The sequence below is a fragment of the Stegostoma tigrinum genome, chromosome 1, assembly GCF_030684315.1.
Source record: "Stegostoma tigrinum isolate sSteTig4 chromosome 1, sSteTig4.hap1, whole genome shotgun sequence".
Taxonomy (NCBI): domain Eukaryota; kingdom Metazoa; phylum Chordata; class Chondrichthyes; order Orectolobiformes; family Stegostomatidae; genus Stegostoma; species Stegostoma tigrinum.
This window is the reverse complement of record NC_081354.1, coordinates 87,565,215-87,585,333: the sequence shown is the minus strand read 5'-3', so window position 1 is coordinate 87,585,333 and position 20,119 is coordinate 87,565,215. Positions and strand designations below refer to the sequence as shown.

Sequence of the window (20,119 nt, the reverse complement as noted above, 5' to 3'; positions counted from 1 at the left end):
TGGACGCAGTATTCCAAGTGCGGTCTAACCAAAGTTTTATAGAGCTGCAACAAGATCTCACGACTCTTAAACTCAATCCCCCTGTTAATGAAAGCCAAAACACCATATGCTTTCTTAACAACCCTGTCCACTTGGGTGGCCATTTTAAGGGATCTATGTATCTGCACACCAAGATCCCTCTGTTCCTCCACGCTGCCAAGAATCCTATCCTTAATCCTGTACTCAGCTTTCAAATTCGACCTTCCAAAATGCATCACCTCGCATTTATCCAGGTTGAACTCCATCTGCCACCTCTCAGCCCATCTCTGCATCCTGTCAATGTCCCGCTGCAGCCTACAACAGCCCTCTACACTGTCAACGACACCTCCGACCTTTGTGTCGTCTGCAAACTTGCTGACCCATCCTTCAATTCCCTCGTCCAAGTCATTAATAAAAATTACAAACAGTAGAGGCCCAAGGACAGAGCCCTGTGGAACTCCACTCACCACTGACTTCCAGGCAGAATATTTTCCTTCTACTACCACTCGCTGTCTTCTGTTGGCCAGCCAATTCTGTATCCAAGCAGCTAAGTTCCCCTGTATCCCATTCCTCCTGACCTTCTGAATGAGCCTACCATGGGGAACCTTATCAAATGCCTTACTGAAGTCCATATACACCACATCCACAGCTCGACCCTCATCAACCTTTCTAGTCACATCCTCAAAGAACTCGATAAGGTTTGTAAGGCATGACCTACCCCTCACAAAGCCGTGTTGACTGTATTTGATCAAGCCATGCTCTTCCAGATGGTCATAAATCTTATCCCTCAGAATCCTTTCTAACACCTTGCAGACGACAGACGTGAGACTTACCGGTCTATAATTGCCGGAGATTTCCCTATTTCCTTTCTTGAAGAGAGGAATTACATTTGCCTCTCTCCAGTCCTCAGATACGACTCCAGTGGAGAGCGAAGATGCAAAGATCTTCGCAAGTGGCGAAGCAATTGCATTTCTCGCTTCCCAAAGCAGCCGAGGACAAATCTGATCCGGGAAATCGATATGTAACAAATGTATTGTTGGTTTTCAGGAGAGAGATAAAGGGAAGCCGGTAGTTGTAACATTTGTGGATTTTCATAACTTGTTTAATAAGTAATCATAGATTCATACAGTGCAGAAAAGGCCCTTTGGCCCATCAAGTCTGCATTGACATTACTCACACTAAAAGTGTGCTAATCCCAATTTCCTGTACTTATCTCATATCCTTGAATATTATGACGATTGAAGTACTTATCCAAATATTTTTTACAGGTTGTAGGATTTCCAGCCTCCACAGTGCATCCCAGATTCCCACCACCTGCTGAATGAAAACGTGTTTTGTTCCCAAATTGCTTCTGAATCGCATGCTCAATACCCTGGGGATTGACTTCTCAACCAAGGAAAACAGCTGCGCTGGACTGACCCCTCTCTGCCCATAACCCTCATCATTCGTTGTAAAGCTCAATCATGATCTCCCTCAGTCTGCCCTAAAGAAAACAATCCAAGCCTATTTAATATCCTTATTCAACCCTTATAGCTCAATTTCTCCATCCCAGGAAACATCCTGGTAAACCTGCTTTTGTGCTCTTGAGGTGCTGCTTGGCCTGCTGTGTTCATCCAGTTTCACACTTTGTTATCCTGGTAAACCTCCTCTGTACCCGCTATAGTGCAACACATCCTTCCCTTAATGAGGTGACCATAACTGCACACAGTACTCCAGTTGTGGCCTGACCCACGCTCCGTACAACTCCAACATTACCTCCTTGCTCTTATACTCTATGCCTCAACTGTTGAAAGCAAGGTTCCGAGATGCTGTCTTATATTTTAATTCAAGTGCTCTGCTGACTTCTGGGATCTGTGAATAATTACCCTAAAATCCCTCTGTTCCTCTGAGCTACCCTGTGTGCTGCTTTTCATTAAATACACCCTCATCTTGTTTCTTGTTCCAATGTGCATCACCTTGCAGTTAACTGGGTTAAATACCATCTATGACTGGTTTGCCCATCTGACCAACCCTTCTATATTTTACTGTAACCTGTAAACATCTTCTTCACTGTCAACCACTCACCAATTTTGTTGTCATCTACAAATTTGCTTAACATTCCCTCCACATTTTCATCTAGTTTATTTATGTATACAACAAGCAATGAGGATTTGAGAACCGATCCTTGTGGTGCACCACTGGACACTTGCCTCCAATCTCTCAAACAGCCTTCTATCACTATGCTTTGTGCTATGCAGTAGCATTCTATCACTATGCATTATGCTTTGTGTCCTATTACTAAGCCAGTTGCTGTTTCATCTCGCCAAGTTTTGTTCAATGTCATGTGCTTTCATCTTCTCAATCAGTCTCCCATGTGGGACCTTGTCAAAAGCACTGCTAAAATCCATATCAGTGAAGCTTCCTTCATCCACACACTTGATCACATTTTCACAGCCGTCTAACAAGTTTTGAAAGAATTTTTAAATTTATGAATTTATAATTCATTCATAAAGCTACTTAATAAGACAAGAGTACATGGTGTTAAGGGTAGTACATGAGCATAGTTGGAGGATTGGCTAACTAATAATAGACAGATAGTTGGAATAAAGGGGGCATTTTCCAGATGGAAAACTTTACATGGTGGAGTGCCGCTGGGATTAGTACTGGGCCTACAATTATCTGCGGGCTTAAATTAATGATTTAGATGACAGAAGTGAATGTACTATCACCAAGTTTGCAGATGACAACAACAATAGGTGGGAAGGCAAATGGTGAGGATGACTCAGAGAGTCTGTAAAGAGATGTAGACAGGCTAAGCAAGTGGGAAAAAGACTTGGCAGATGAAATACAATGCAGGAAAATGTGAGGTATGCACTTTGGCGGGAAGACCAGAAGAGCTGAATATTATTTAAATGGACAAAGAGTGACAAAAGTGACAACACAGAGGGATTTGATGGTCCTCACTCATGAATCACAAAAAGCTAGCAGTCAAGTACAGCAAGTGATAATAAAGGCTCCATACCTGCCTCCTTTGACATGCCTGTTTCCTCTCCACTTATCTTCTCCTCTATCCATCTTTTAACCACCTCCCCCTCTCTCCTTATTTATTTCAAACCCCCTTCCCCACCCCATTTCTGAGGAAGGGTCTAGCCCCAAAACATCAGCCTTCCTGCTCATCTTATGCTGCTTGGCCTGCTGTGTTCAACCAGCTCCACACCTTGTTATCTCAGATTCTCCAGCAGCTGCAGCTTCTACTATCTCTATATCAGATACATTACTGATTAATGTGGTGTACAATCGGTGAGGTGATATTCCTTCAGGATGTTGACTGAAATTAAGCTGTTTTACTTGTGTCAGGAGGCTTTCTTGGACCAGAGGTTCAGAGACATTCGTGATTTGAGATAGTGTGGCCGCTGTGCAGGGGTTTCAGGCATTGGCTAACAAAGAAAAAGAGAGAAGATGGGGACTGTGCAGTGAAATCAGGGCATGGCCTATTGAGAAATTGGGAGTGAGGGTGGAGAGGGAGGTGGGGTAATAGTTGTAAAGGTTATTTGGGAAATGTCTAATTGTGGGAAGGAGGGTGGCAGTGGTGCTATGAGAGTGTGTGTAAAGGACAACGAAGAACCTAAATTGTGTACAGAGGTCAAATATGATCGTAGAGACATCAACAAGTAGAGACAGCAATGATCCTGAGTTCTGGGGATATGAGGGGCAGATCCAGGGTTGTAGATGAAGGGTCGAGCAATGCAAATTTAAGATTGAGTGTACCTGGAGCCAGTTTCATTGAGCTGGCATCTGATCAATGGTGACATAGGACAGCTGTGAGCTGAATAACAGTTGATGGGTGGAAGAAAGGTTACCAAAATCAGATCATGGATAATGGAGTGAGGATTGGATGTGCTTGAGAGAAGGATGTCTCCTAGCACCAAGTTCAATTTCTGAGTCCAGGGACATATCAAAAAAAACACAATGACATCTCCAGAATGGGCTGATGATGGGGTTGTTCAGAGTAAGGTGTGTTTAGACCAGAGCACAACTGCTACAAAATGTCAGGCTTCTTATTGGTCAAAGTTCTCCATATCTCAGTATCTCAGGGTATCAGTATTAAAGATGGTCATGGATGGAATTAGATTCTGTCACTCACCTAAGTCAGTTCTTTCAAAGCTCCCCTGCCAAACACTGGTGACAAACATAGAAACCCTGCACACTTGAAAAGACGCATAGATGTCACTGCTTCCAAGGCCCCACACTAAATTGCCTTCCCATAGTTTCACAGCATTCATCCTCAATCAATGAAGGATCACCATTTTGAAATGCCTTGACAATTTGCAAAGTGCCCAACAGAAGTTGATAGCTAGCCCCTCAGTGGAGGAAACCATGCACTTATGTGCTGAAGTTATGTCTGCACTGTGGCTTCGGATGGATTTATCCAACATTGTGTCAGCTTTGTGCATCTCTGTCAAATGTGACTCTGACTCTGTCTCAATGATTTCACATAGCTGTTACTCAACACGCATAATCGATATGAGCCAATGGTCCCTAACAGTTTTTCAACTGTCTGAGATCTGTACTATCACGTCCTCCATTAGCTGCGGGATGTGGCTGTGAAGTTCTGACCAGATTGTGACCTCAAGCCTCATTGTGAATATGTGTCCACTAAGATGAATGCTTTTGCACAGCTGGAGAGCACAGGAGTGGGTTGCGACTTCTGAGCAGTCCATGTCATCATCCCCGAGATGATGGCTAAGCTTGTTGCAGGTTTAATTTGCTATGTCTTCTGACTGTAAGGACCTGTTGTGGAGAGCACAAAATAAAACTCATGATTATGCAACAGTCCCTTTTTTATATCAGTACCACGTGTATATCTTGTACTCTCAATTCTAAATTCCAGTTCACAGACATCTTTACTCTGAAGCCTTCAAATTCTAAAAATTGGAGATGATAGAAAGCTCTAATAAAATTACAGTGTGCTAGAAATACTCAACCGAAGTGGCACTATCCAAAGAGAGAGAAAAAGAGTTACTGTTTGAAGTTGAATGTGACTTCTTCAAAATTGTCCTATCACCTATCAAGAATGTGTTTCATACATGTACTGTTCTGCATCTAGTACAACATTCACAGCATGAAGCGCTCCTGCATATTCGGTCCAGATGTTCCATCTAGTGCTGAGTGCTAGAGCCCAAAGTCCTATCTGGTATACTTTACAAATTTATATTGTATAAGGCCTTCAGGAATCTCATTGACTGTGCTGTGCCACTTATAAATTGTTGGTCGCAGGAGATCATTCTCCTTTTTGTGGAGTCAAATCTAGATTTTTTTCTTATGCATCTAACAGTTGTTAATGAGTTACTAATGCATTTAAACATCATTAATCTGCTTACTCCTGCTTCGTATGGATCTGCCAAGGCCGTGCAGTTCCTGAGTTCATTACTGTAACTCACAACTCATTATCACTGCATCCTCTGCTCCAGTTATCTTGGTCAGATGGAAAGGCCACCTTCTAACATTGGGAAACAGAATCTCCTGCCATTTCTGGATGTCTTGAAGTGGAGGCATTGCTAAATTGCAGGGCCATTCACTGCCTGTGCTGGATTATTCCTCACTACTTAAATGAAGTGAATGCATATGATGGGGACTAATGGCTTGGTTGTGATGGTCAGGGTTAGCAGCAATTCCAGGGATCCAGGGGTTTAATAAGGCAGTTTGCAGCACTTCCAGGGAAAAAAGAAATCTCCACAAGAACAAGCTGAGAGCTGCTCCAAATTCAGAAAATGAATCCTTTTCTGGGTGCAAATGTCACCATGGACCTTCAAATCTCTGAGTTACTGGCAGGGCTGGTGACTTCCTTCTTACTCCTATCACACAGTAGGCTGGGGCCTCGTCTCTGCATTGATAGCTGCCTTGCTGCAAGATTTGTTCCACCTTCAAGAGGAAGCACCATGCATTTTCAGCCTTTTATTCAGAATGCTTGATGCTACAACAATATTTTGTTGGGCACGATCATTGCCTGGGACTTGTCTGGTGCAAACAATACTTTGTCAGCTAGCAACTCAAGTTTGAATGTTGTACAAGGTCTTGTCTCATGCAGACATGGACTCCCTCATTATCTAAAGCCTTGCAAATATTATTGAACACTATTCAATCAGCAATGAATTTTCTTATTTTTGACCTTCTATTTGAAAGAATTTGATTGTTGAAACAGCTGAAAGTGGTTGAGGCTAAGATAAATGTCTGAGGAACTCAGAGGATATTGCAGCTTAGATCAGCTTACTGATCATTGACTGAGAATTAAATCTGATCTCTATCCTTCAGAAAAAGAGATTATTTATTAGCCCTGTCTGATATTTGGACAGCTTTCACTCATTTTTTTAACCTATCATCTATATAACCTGCAATCCCCAGATGATTCTTGCTTCTTTCAGGTCAATTCAGAGTTCATTTTGAATTTCTAACGGATTTCTAGCTGCATTTTGAATACTTAAAAATGGAATCCATATGACTTCAGTAAACCTGGTTGACAAGAACGTGGAGTTTGTAACAGAAGCTGCAGCTAGTAACTTTGGGCTGCTTAACTTCTTTCAGACCAACATCAAGAATATTATGGCTCATCCTGGACAAGCTGTCTGAAATATAGAGATAATGGATTGATTGAGAAAGACAGAATTGGCATTTTGCAAATGATGATCTTTTATCTATCGGTGTTTATGTGGAGGGCAATAATATAGATAAGAATGAACTATTGGTAACTATTGTCAGCCGGAAGTACTAAGTGAATGATACATTGCATCCTCCTCTTGCAGACCCCAGCATCTCAAGTACTCAATTTGATTCCCTCTACATGATATCAAAAGAGGCTGAACAGACTAGTTACAGAAAACACCAATAATTTTTTTTTGTTAAAGGTTCATTCATAGGATGTGAGCATTGCTGGTCAGATAATCATCAATTTATTTACTTACTGATTTACTTTCATTAATTCAGGCTATGTGAGCAACATTCACTGGATTTTTTTTGCCCTTCTCTAGTTGCCCTGGTGAAGTGGGTGGCTGACTGTCTTGATGAATCACTGAATTCCATTTGATGTAGGTACACCCTCAATGGTGTTATGGAGAGAGTTCCAGAATTTAGGTCCAACAAAAGCAAAGAAATAGTGATGTTTCCAAGTCAAGATGCTAACTGGCATGGAGAGGAACTTGCAGGTGGTGGCATTCCCGTAAAGTTGCTGCCCTTGTCCTGCTAGATGAAAGTAGCCATGGGTTTGGGAGGTGCTGCCTAAGGAGTTTCTTCCACTGTTCAACACAATCATTGGTGATCAAACATTTCAATGCTTGCAATACCCTCATAACCATTTATACCATTAGGGATCAAAAAATGATCAACTTGTACTTTAAATGGAGACAAGGACGACACTTCTACAGCACTATGGGGTGGAGAATTCCAAAGATTCACAACAATCTGAGTAAACAGAAACTTCTTCTCAAACCTATATGGCATTCCCTCTTATTTTTAAATTCTGCCCTGTTTCTAGACTCCCAAACCTGGGAAAACATCCTACATGCACCTACTCTGCCTATCCCTTTTAAGTATCTTGTGAATTTGAATGAATCACCTCTCATTCTTTGACATTTCAGAGAATGCAGGTTACATTTGCTGAATCTCTCTTCAGTGGGCAGTCCCATCATTCTGGGAACAAGTCTGCTAAACTTTTATTGCATTTGTTCTATGGCAATAATAACTTTCCTGACATAAGGAGACCAAAACTGCGCACGGTGCTCCAGGTGCAGGCTAACTAAGCTCCTGTACAATTGAAGCAATATTTCACCACTCCTTACTTGAATGCATGTGTGCTAACTATGTGTTAAAGACTAGTATTTCACTTTGCCTGGAGCATTAATTAACCAACAACATAACATTGCCGTGGGTCGAGAGTCACATATGGTCCAGTTCAGGTAAAGATGACAAATTTATTTTCCTAAAGGACATTAGAGAACAGTACCAAAGATTTATGCTCCATAAGTAGCCATGCCAAATGTTTTGATGCAGCTATCACACTGGTGCCTGCCTATCAATGTGGAAAATTGCCCAAGTATGTCCTGTCCACAAAAAGCAAAACAAATCAAATCTATCAAATTACTGCCCCTTCAGACTTCTCTCAATCATCAGCAAAATGACAGAAGAGTCATTAACAATGCTAGCAGACATAGACAAAAGAGCTGAACTCAAGAAGTGAAACAATAGTAACTGCTCTTAATGTTAGGGAAGTATTTAACCACACATGGCATCGACAAGTCTGGCAAATTGAAGTCAGGAGGAATCTGGGAAAAAGTTTCTCTATGGTTAGAGTTACTTTTAGCACATAGGATATAGTTGTAGTTGTTGCAGGTTAGCCATGTCAGTTCCAGACATCAATGCAAGAGTTCCTCAGGATGGTGTCTTAAAGTTAACCATGTTCTGCAGCATCATAAATGAGTTTCCTTGAGATCTGAAGTGTAGCTGTTCACCGAACACTGCAGAATGTTCAGCATTATTCAATACTCCTCAGATAATGAAGTGGTTTTTGCTCATATGCAGCAGAATTTTGACAACACCCTGGTTTGACGAATAAGTGGCAAATAATATTTATACCACACAAGTATCAGGCAATGATCTTTTCATGTAAGAGAGAATTCAATCATCTCCCCTTGACATTCAATTACATTACAATCATTGATCACCTTACCATCTAATCTTTTGAGGTAATCATTGGCCAGAAACATAACTGGACATGCCAAACAAATACTGTGGATAGAAGAACAGGTAAGAATCAAGGAGTTCTATAATGAGGACCTCACATCTTGACTCCACCCCATCCCCTGAGTCTTTCCAATATTTACAAGGCACAAGTTAGGAATGCTATGGAATATTCTCCACTTGCCTGGATATGTACTGCTGAAACAACATTTGAAGCTATCCAGGACAAAGAGGCCACTTGTTGTCATGCCATTGTTATGGCTGTCTTGGGAAAGTGCTCTGATGCTGAACCTCTACCAATCCTGGGATCATCACAGAGTTAAAAGCTTAATCAAAGTATGCGAAGTTTCAAATTCATCTGACTGATAAATTGAGTCTAACGGAAAAGATTATGTGCTTAATACAAATAACTATTTATTAGAGATAAATAAATTCTAACCATAGGTAAACAAGTATGAATGAGCATCATATAGTTCTATTAGGTGAAATACTGAATCCATGTTTGAAACTTCGACACACTCATACAACAGATATGGATAGATTAAATAAACTTTGGTAATCTGGATGGAGGAAAAAGTACTGAGGAATCACAGTTCAATTGCACCAATCCACAGGCTTTCATTTATGTTCCTTTTTCTTCCCAAGATCTTCGGTTTTCCATTTACTTTCCTTTCCAATTTTAAATTCTTTGCCGAGGACCCAGGAGATTCACAGATTAATTATTTGGTTTCACACTCAGTCGTCAGAGGCAACAACATAAAGTAAAAGTGGCTTGAATTACTTTGCCACAGAAATTTAGAGACAGTCCCTGCTTAATTTAGTCTGTAGACCTTTTGACCCTGGATTGCTCATGTCTCAGTTGTTTAGCTGTGTAGGATCCAATGAAAGACTTGTTTACAAGCTAATGATCTTTTGTATCCATAACCAGTCACAATTGCATAAACCAATCAGCAATTTGTTGCTGGCCAAATCTCATTCTAAACACATACACTCCAATGCCATGTCATCTTATCTACCCTCCCCCACTGCTTCCAAAGGAACAGTGTAAGCACAACTTACAAATAGTTTCAGTAACTTATTTTTAAAAGTGGAGAAATTCCTTCCCTAATCCTTGGTAATAAAACAGTCTGTTCATATTTTTGTTGAAATCAAAAATATAAAAAATAATGTTGTGTTTTCTACAATGACGATCCTGACATGGACTACATCACTAAGTTCTGAGGGGTCACTGGACCTGAAACGTTAACTCTGTTTTCTCCTCCACAGATGCTGCCAGACCTGCTGAGCTTTTCCAGCAACGTTGTTTTTGTTTATGGACTACATCACTGTCCCTTCACCATTGTCAGGTCGAAATCCTGCAACAGCACATGGGTGCAAAATATATTGCAACAGTTCAAGAAGCCAGCTCACCAACACATTCTCAAGGACAATTTTTGAATGAGGAATAAATGCTGGCCTAGCCATTGATGCCAATGTCCCATCCATAAATAAACAAGACAAGGGAAAGGGGCTGAGGAGCGATCTTTGAGGGACCTAAGAAATGACAGCGCAAGGAGGAAGAGAAGTCATATTTGAACAGCTATTTGTTAGTTCTGCTGGGTGGGATGGAATGCAGAAAGGGTAGTTTTGTGGAGTTAGCTATTAAGTTGTGTGCAAAACGATGTAGTAAGCTCCATTCAATGTTGCAGCAAGGTTGAGAAAGTTGAAGGGTGATGATGTCAGCTAACATGGAGACCCAGAGTGGAATTATTTGACAATAGTTTGCATTATGATAAAAAATAAAATCATGTTATGTTTTGTAGCCCAGATGACTACTACATATTTGTCTATTAAGATTAGATAACAATTAGAAATGTATAACAGAAGATAAAAAATCTTTTTAGAAAGCTCCACAATGTTTATACAAGCAAGGACAACTTGAAAGACAACTGATTTGATACAGAAATGTCTTTAAAGAAAAATAACACGCATTGTTAATTTGTAAAAGTTCTACATTGTTGGGAAATGTATAAACAATTACTTGTAATGGATACTCTGCAACATAACATTCTCTTCATCACATGGGCAATAATCTGTCAGACTAGATTACTTATTTGATTTTCTGTTCAATTTTTTCCAACGATGGAGTCTAGAAATGTCACAATAGGATCTTTTTCACTGAAAATTGGTTTCAGTTATTAGATTCTTGCCAACCTATGGCAGGACAAAGTTATTACAGATTTGATGAGTGGCTAATGACCCCACCCCACCGCCCCACATTCAATACTGGAAGTTAACATAAGGTAGCAACTAATTGATAGCCAGTATTTTGTTTTTATGTATGTATATACTCAATCTTGAGTGTCAGTAGAAAGGTCAGTGTTTACTGCCCATCCCTAAGTGTCCATCAGAAGATGGTACTGAGCCTTCTTGAACTGCTGCAGCCCATCTTTTGCAGTTATACCCAAAGTGCTACTGGGAAGGGAATTCCAAGATTCTGATCCAGCAACTGAAAATGAAGGCTGACCTTGTTTCAATTCAGGGTATAAGGGAACTTGCAGGTGGAACTTGAGGTTCCCTTGCACCTATTATCCTTATCATTCCAGTACTGTTGAAGGAATCTTGATGATTGCTGCAGTACATCTTTCAGATGGTATATACTTCTGTCACTGTATGCTGATGCTGATGATGAATGTTGAAGGTGGTTGATGGGCTCCTTAGCAAGTGAGTTGCTTTGTCTTGCGTGGTCACCATGTTGATTTTGCTGGAGCTACATTCATCAGGGTTAGTGACCAGTATTCAAATTATTCTAAATTGTGCCATGTGCACGGTGGACAGGCCTTCTTGAAACAGGAGGTGAGTTACTTGACACAGATTTCCCAAACTCTGACCTGTCTTTGTATTCACAACATTTGTGACAACTCCAGTAAACTTTCTGATCAGTGGTGACTCACAGATTATTGATTCTGACGGGTTCAGTAATGGTAAGGTCATTGAATGTCAGGGGACATGTATAGATTCTCTCTTGTTTGAAATAATCATTGGGATTCATACAAAAATAGGAACAGGAGAAGCCTATTTGGCTCTTTCAGCCTGCTCCACCATTCATTATGATCATGGCTGAGAATCCAACTCAATACTCTTTTTTTTGTTTTCTCCCCATATCTTTTGATCACTTTATCCCTTAGCACTATATCCAATTCCTTCTTGAAACTGCTTTCAGTGGTAGAGAATTCCATAGCATCACCACTTTTTACGTAAAGAAAATTATCCTTATTTCAATCCTAAATGATTTACCCTGTATCCTTAGACAGTGATGCCTGGTTCTTGACTCCCCTGTCATCAGGAACATACTTCCTGTATGTATGCTATCTAATCTGGTTAGAATTTTATAGGTTTCTTTGAGATCCCTTCTGAATTCTTCTGGACTCCAGAAAATTTAATCCTAATCTACTCAAGTTCCCTCTATATATCAGTGTTCCTATCTCAGGAATCAGTTTGGTAAACTTTTGCTGCACTTCCTCTATAGCAACAACATTCTTCCTCAGATAAGGAGAAACACTGTACACAATATTCCAGGTGTAGTCTCACAAAGGCCCTGTAAAATTGCAGCAAAACATTGCTACTCCTGCACTCAAATCCTTTTGCTGTGATGGCAAAAATTTGCCTTCTTTGCCATCTGCTGCACATATGTGTTTACCTTTGTGAATAGTGTACGAAGACACCCAGGTCTCATTGAACATTCCAATCTCATAATTTATAGCCATTCAGATTCCAGGACAGAGAAGGCAGAAATTCTATGGCATGGGAAACTTGTCTTTACTAACTTGGAGGGTCATTTTGTTTTACTTGGCTCCACAAAAGAATGTAAAATATTTAGCTCAAATAGTCCCTTCTGTTTCTGATCCTGTTTTGACTTCATCTGACCAAACAGATCATCCATTTCCTCAGGACAGGGTTTAAATTGTTGTTGGGACCCAAATAATGTTCCCAGACTGCAATCTATGTATTTAATGGAGAGTCTCACTAGCTGTAATATGTAGGGACTACACTTATTTAGTACTATAGGACTGAATCTTATAGGGATCTAAATGACATCGACTATGGTAAGATTTGTGAGAAAATCATGTGAGATGTGCTTTGAGGCCTATCTGGACATCAGGAGCAGCTCATTTCAACTTTTATATATCTACCAACCCTGAGCTGAGTTTTGCATTAGGCAGTGACTAATTGCCAATTAAGGAGGATTTTTTAAATACCTAATTAACTGCATAATCCTCTCATTAATATCATCTTCCTATTTTAATGAATATGTCAAGCAAGCAAAACTTTGAGAATTCTTGACTTGGAAGTCACAATGAGAACCTGGTGATTTCATTTTACTGTTGTTTGCAAAGAATCATCATGTTGTTCAGTATGAAGCAGCATGAAGGCCTGAGCTAGCAGTCATGTACAGCCTTCACTCATTGATTTTAGCATCCAACATTTGTCACCTCCTCAAGATCTTCCCTAATCCAATTGCAGGATGCTCAGAAAGCAGAGACCTGCATTGCAGAGAGCTCTGGCAATTGGTATTTAAAGGCTGTTGCAAGGAGAGTTTTTGCACTGAGACAAGCACCCAGTTCAGGCTACATCTCAGAGTGGTATGCTTGTTTTCTTTGTGCCCTCACTCCATGCCTATCTGCAAGCCTGAGCATCCATGCCTTGCCTTGTTCAATGTGACAAAGTTCAATGTGGCGTCACTCCACATGGAGGCTAACCAGAACTGGCTTTGGGGTCAAAGTAAAAATGGAGGCTGTTGAGGCAATTGGGATTAAAGAGGATATGGAGACTCTGGTGGCTATCAGTGTTAGAGAGGATATAGAAGCTCTGGGGACTTTTGGCATGAAAGAGGATATGGAGATTCTGGAGATTAGAGTTCTGCAGCACAGAGAGGCCATTTGGCCCAAACTGGCCCATGCTGATCAAAACATCTATCCACGCTAGCCCCATTTCCTTGTCCTTGTCCCAAATCCTTTTCAGCCTTCCCTATCCATGTGTTTGTCCGAATGCCTTTTAAATGTTGTTAATATACCCACCTCAACCGCTTCCACTAGCACCTCATTCCATATGCATACCACCCTCTGTGTAAAGAGGTTGCCCCTCAGGTTCCAATGTATTCTTTCCCCTCTCATTTTAAACTGATGCCCTCTCGTGCTCAATTTCCCACCCTGGGGAAAAGACTGAGTGCATTCACCCAATCCATGCCTCTCATGATCTTATGCACTCTGTAAGATCCCCTGGGCTCAAAAGAAAGAAAATCTTAGTTTGTCCAACGTTGCCCTATAACTCAGTCCCTTGAGACCTGGCCACATCTTTGTAAAAGAGATAACAAAGTGTGGAGCTGGATGAAAAAAGCAGGCCAAGCAGCATCTTAGGAGCAGAAAAGCTGACGTTTCAGGCCTAGACCCTTCATCAGAAAAACAAATTTCCTTTGCACTCTTTCCAGTTTAATAACATGCTTCCTCTAGCAAGGTGACCAAAATTGAATGCAATGCTCCAAGTGTATAACTGCAACATAACTTCCCAACTTCTATACCCAGTAGGCCAGTGTGTCAAAAGCCACCTTGCCTGCCCTGTCTACCTGTGACTCCACTTCCAGAGAACCATGTATCTGAACTCCAAAGTTGCTCACTTCCACTACTCTCTGTGAGGGCCTACCATTCATCATGAAACTCCGACCATGATTTGACTTTTTCAAAATGCAACACCTCACAATTATCTATATTAAACTCCATTTGCCATTTCTCATCCCACTTCCCCAGCTGACCAACATCTTGCTGCAATTTCTGATAGCCTTCATCACTGATCACTTTATTGCCTATTTTATTGTCATCCGCAAACATTATTAATCATACCTTGTACATTTTCATCCAGATCATTGATATAGATAACAAACAGCAATGGGCCCAGCATCGACCCCTAAGGCATACTACTAGTCATAGGCCTCCAGTCTGACAAGCATCCTTCCACTATTACTCTCTGCTTCCAACCATCAGGCCAATTGTGTAACTAACTTGCCAACTCTCCCTGGATTCCATGCAATCTAACTTTCAAGAGTAGCCTACCATTGGAACTTTATCAAAGGCCTTACTGAAATCCATATAGACTACATCTACTGGCCTGCCCTCATCAACTTTCCTGGTCACTTCATCAAAATGAGGCATGATCTCCCATGCACAAAGTCATGCTGACTATAACTAATCAAACCCTGTCTTTCCAAATGCATAAGCATCTTATCCATCAGAATCTTCTCAAGTAACTTACCTACCACAGATGTTAGGCTTACTGGTCTATAATTCCCAGACTTTTCTTTGAAGCCCTTCTTGAAGAAGGGCATAAAATGTGCCACCCTCCTGTGTTCTGGGACCCTACCTATGGCTAATGATGATGCAAATATTATCAGTCAAGACTCCTGCAATTTCTTCTCTAGCCTCTTGCAGGGTTCCTGCATATATCTGTTCAGGACAAGGACATTTATCCAAGTTTGTACATTCTCATACTTTCAACACCTCCTAAACTGTGATATGGGCTGTCCCCAAGATATTGCCACTAACTTCCCCACGTTCCCAAGACTTCATGTCTTTCTCTACGGTAGTATGAGAAGTACTCATTGAGGACCTCACCCATTTCTTGCGGTTCTATGCATACATGTGCACTTCGGCACTTCAGGGGTCCTATTCTCTTTCTAGTTATTCTTTTTCCTTTAATATACTTAAAGGATCTCTTTGGATTACCCTAATGTTCTCAGCCAAAGCTATCTCATGCCGCCTTTTTGCCCTCCTGAATTCCTTCTTCAGTAAACTCCTGTAGCCCCTATATTCTTCCAGGGACTCCCTTGATCCCACTGCCTGTACTTGAGCCATGCCTCCACCTTTTTTTCTGGTCAAAGCCTTAATATCTCTTGTCATCCAGGGTTCCCTACCCCAGACAACCCTGCCCTTCACCATCACAAGAACATATGACCTTGAACTCTAGCTGTCACACTTTTAAAGGCCTCCCACTGCCAGAGGTCCATTTTGCCTGCAAACAAACTACTCCAATCAACCCCTGCAAGCTTCTGACTATTTCCATCAAAATTCACCTTGCACTGATTTAGAACTTGAACCTATGGATCAGTTTTGTCCTTCTCCATAACTATCTTAAAATTAATAGAACTATGGTCACTGGTCCCAAAGTGTTCCCCTCTCAGTCTCCATCTCATGCAACCAGCTAGTAACTGATGTCCATTTCAAGCCCACAGCTACCTAGAATACACCTCCTCCCACCCACCCTCCTGCAAAAATTCCATCCCCTATTCCCAATTACTCCGCCTCCGCCGCATCTGCTCCCAGGATGAGGCATTCAAATCCCGCACATCCCAGATGTCCAAGTTCTTCAAGGACCTCAACTTTCCCCCCACAGTGGTCGAGAACGCCCTTGACCATGTCTCCCGCATTTCCCGCAACACATCCCTCACACCCCGCCCCCGCCACAACTGCCCAAAGAGGATCCCCCTCGTTCTCACACACCATCCCACCAACCTCCGGATACAACGCATCATCCTCCGACACTTCCGCTATCTACAATCCGACCCCACCACCCATGACATTTTTCCATCCCCACCCTTGTCTGCCTTCCGGAGAGACCACTCTCTCCGTGACCCCCCTTGTTCGCTCTACACTGCCCTCCAACCCCACCACACCCGGCACCTTCCCCTACAACTGCAGGAAGTGCTACACTTGCCCCCACACCACCTCCCTCACCCCCATCCCAAGCCCCAAGATGACTTTCCATATTAAGCAGAGGTTCACCTGCACATCTGCCAATGTGGTATACTGTATCCATTGTACCCGGTGTGGCTTCCTCTACATTGGGGAAACCAAGCTGAGGCTTGGAGATCGCTTTGCAGAACACCTCAGCTCGGTTCGCAGTAAACAACTGCACCTCCTAGTCGTGAACCATCTTAACTCCCCCTCCCATTCTTTAGATGACATGTCCGTCATGGACCTCCTGCAGTGCCACAAAGGTTGCAGGACCAGCAACTCATATTCCGCTTGGGAACCCCGCAGCTCAATGGTATCAATGTGGACTTCACCCGCTTCAAAATCTCCCCTTCCCCCACCGCATCCCAAAACCAGCCCAGCTTGTCCCCTCCCCCCACTGCATCCCAAAACCAGCCCAGCCTGTCTCTGCCTCCCTAACCTGTTCTTCCTCTCACCCATCCCTTCCTCCCACCCCAAGCCGCACCTCCATTTCCTACCTACTAACCTCATCCCACCTCCTTGACCTGCCCGTCTTCCCTGGACTGAACTATCCCCTCCCTACCTCCCCACCTATACTCTCCTCTCCACCTATCTTCTTTTCTCTATCTTCGGTCTGCCTCCCCCCTCTCCCTATTTATTCCAGAACCCTCTCTCCATCCCCCTCTCTGATGAAGGGTCTAGGCCCAAAACGTCAGCTTTGGTGCTCCTGAGATGCTGCTTGGCCTGCTGTGTTCATCCAGCTTCACACTTTGTTATCTTGGATTCTCCAGCATCTGCAGTTCCCATTATCTCTCCCCAACTGTCACCTCAGTCACCTGTCCTGCCCTATTTCCCAAGAGTAGACTGGGGGTTGTCCTTCCTGAGTAGGACCTTTTTATATGCTGCTTAAAGAAGCTTGCCTGAACAGATTTAACAAATTCCACGAATTTGCCCTTAACGCATTACCATTTTATGTTAGTAAATTATAGTCTCCTGTTATGACAATCCTATTACTCCTGCAAGTCTCCCCAGTCTCCCTGCGTATTTGTTCTTTAATTCTTTGTACTATTTGGGGACCTATAGTACACCCCAGTTATATCACCATCCCCTTCTTATTTCTTAGCTCCACCCACAAAGCCTCACTGGATGATCCCTGTTATTTCATCTCTGATTACTACTGTGATACTCCTCTTAATCAAAAATGCAACTCCCCCTCTCCTCTTTCCTCCACCTCTGTCCCACCTAAAGCCCTTGTGCCTTGGCACATTTAAGCTGCTAGTCCTGTCTCTCCCTGAGCCCTGTTTCTGTAATGGCTATAATATCCCGCCCCTATGTACTTATCTATGCCCTGAGTTTATCGACTTTATCTGTTAGCCTTCTCGCATTGAAATAGATACAATTTAATCCACCAGGCATTCCTCGCTCCTTGTCTTGTTCCATCCTGACCTGTCTCTTCAACTTGCAATTGCCTCCCTGCTGTTGATGATCCCAAACTCCTGCCAATCTCGTTTAAACCCTCCTTTGAGCACTAGTAAATCTGCCCACCAGGATATTGGATTATTCATGTTAATGAGGATCTTGAGACTCTGGTGGCTGTCGGTCATGAAGAGGATATTGAAGTTACAGCGGTTAAAGAGGACATGGAGCCTCTGGATGTTATGGGGGTGAAAGAGAACATGGAAGCTCTGGGGGGGCAAGGCCAGATTGTCAACACTTGTCCTGTTGCTCAGATGGCACTGATACAAATGTTGGCAGTCTCATGGTGGACATCAGTGAGTGATCACGTATAGCCTGGTGTTGTGTAACTTCTGACTTTGTCCACCCCAGTCTAACACTGGCACCTCCACATCTTGTTTATTGATGAAACCTGGTATGAATTTCTTCACCTTTGGTAGTGGCCATAAACAAGTATTTAACCATTCTAAGGTTGGCTATATTTCACATATGTGAAGAGTTGTAAAATCACTGGGCCAGATTTCCAATGCACTGTTGCCACCAGGGTTGTGACAAGGATTACACTTTACAGTTGCCTAGTTATTGCAGATGCCAATGGGAAGATGTAATGATATGCTGAATAAGTAAATACTTTGAAAATTAGTTAATCAATTGAAAGATTTGTGTTACACATTAACACCTTGCAAAGAAACAACAAATCTGCTAGATTTAAGTCATTCTACTTAATTCCTGGTCTGAGCATTTCCCAGTGGAGACAAGAAGAGGTAAGTGTTAAGGCCTTAAGGTGCACAAGTATACTAACATACCGATAACATTCATCAGCTAAAATGACTAAAAATATATACTCAATTTGCACACTTCCGTGAAAAGAAAATCTGAGTTTTACAGTAGTAGTATCTTTCACCACATGCCTTTTTGAGTTGCCACTGTTTTCTTTAGCAAACTGCATTTTCTGTGAATATTACATCTCTTTCATGATTTACATGATGAGCTTTTAAAGGATATTTTCTTTCTTGGCAGAAGATGGATGAAGAAAATGAGGCTAACTTGTTGGCTGCCTTAACGGAGACATTGGACAGCATCCCAATAGATGAGGATGGACTGCCTTCATTTGATGCACTGACAGATGGGGATGTGGCCAATGTTAATGAACCCGGCCCTCCCTCAACGCCTGACGGCACTCCTCCGAATCCGGAGGCTGAAGAGCCGTCTCTAGTAAGAATCCTTCCTACTGTTTAACAAGGATGAGCCTCTGGCTACCCCCTGCATGGGTATGATGTAATCAAAATAAGGTTTGGATTTTTAAGTTAACGCCACAAGAAATATGAAAGCACAATCTGACATTCTCGACACTTGTGAGAATTTTGAGACTCAATCTAACCATTAGTTACTAATCATTAGGAAAATCTTGTGCAGTTACTAGAAATGAAAATGAAGGAGGCACAGGTGCTTAATTGTGTAGGAGATGGAAATTCAGCTACTGTAGGATGGATGGACCTTCAGAATTAAGATCACAGGATGATGAGGGAAGGTTAATGCTGATAGGTGTAAATTACTGAAGGGTTGGGTATCCATGAGGTAAAACCTGATTGATGGAGTTTGCAGAATAATCCACGTTCTCAAAAGTATTTATAGACATGCCTGTGACATTAGTAAGGGTTCTTTGCAGTAAACCACACGGATGAAATTGACCACAGTCAATTGATGAGTGGAAACAACTGTGTGGTTGATGCTAATTATAGCTTACTTCAGTGGTCAAAACTGATCAGATCAGGAGCAGAGCTTTTAGCTGCCAATCTGAAAAATAGGACTTCCTACCATTCCCAGACAGACTGGAGGAGAACCTGCTGTCCTACCTGTGAGTGGCAGTAATGATCCTACAGCGGAAATATTCCACACCACTGTCTCCTTGAGCTTCTTCACAATTAAACCACTCGGTATGGTGTAAGGCAGACTTCACAAGCCAATTGATCCCTTCATTTTACTTCAAAGTAACAGCCTCAAAGCATAACCATCTTATTATCCTCATAATTGTAACTTTTTTAATAGTAGCTTGGATGCAATAATACTTATGGTCTCTAAATATTTGCATGTGAAAATATGTTTTTCTTACCTATATTTTGCATGTGAAAATGTTTTTTCTCACCATAGTTTGTTAATATGTATTTTGAGATGATCAAAAACAACAGCATGCC

At 41.9% G+C, this 20,119-nt stretch overlaps 1 protein-coding gene across 4 annotated transcripts in view; it reads left to right on the top strand.

The window, feature by feature from the left end:
* The window catches only part of ppargc1a (peroxisome proliferator-activated receptor gamma, coactivator 1 alpha), a 622,893-nt gene that overhangs the window by 545,214 nt on the left and 57,560 nt on the right, over positions 1-20,119 (top strand). For all 4 annotated transcript variants that reach the window (XM_059646956.1, XM_048540613.2, XM_059646948.1 and 1 more), the window contains one exon: positions 18,945-19,139. In XM_059646956.1, the coding sequence (XP_059502939.1) occupies positions 18,945-19,139 (195 nt within the window). The remainder of the gene's footprint in view (positions 1-18,944; positions 19,140-20,119) is intronic.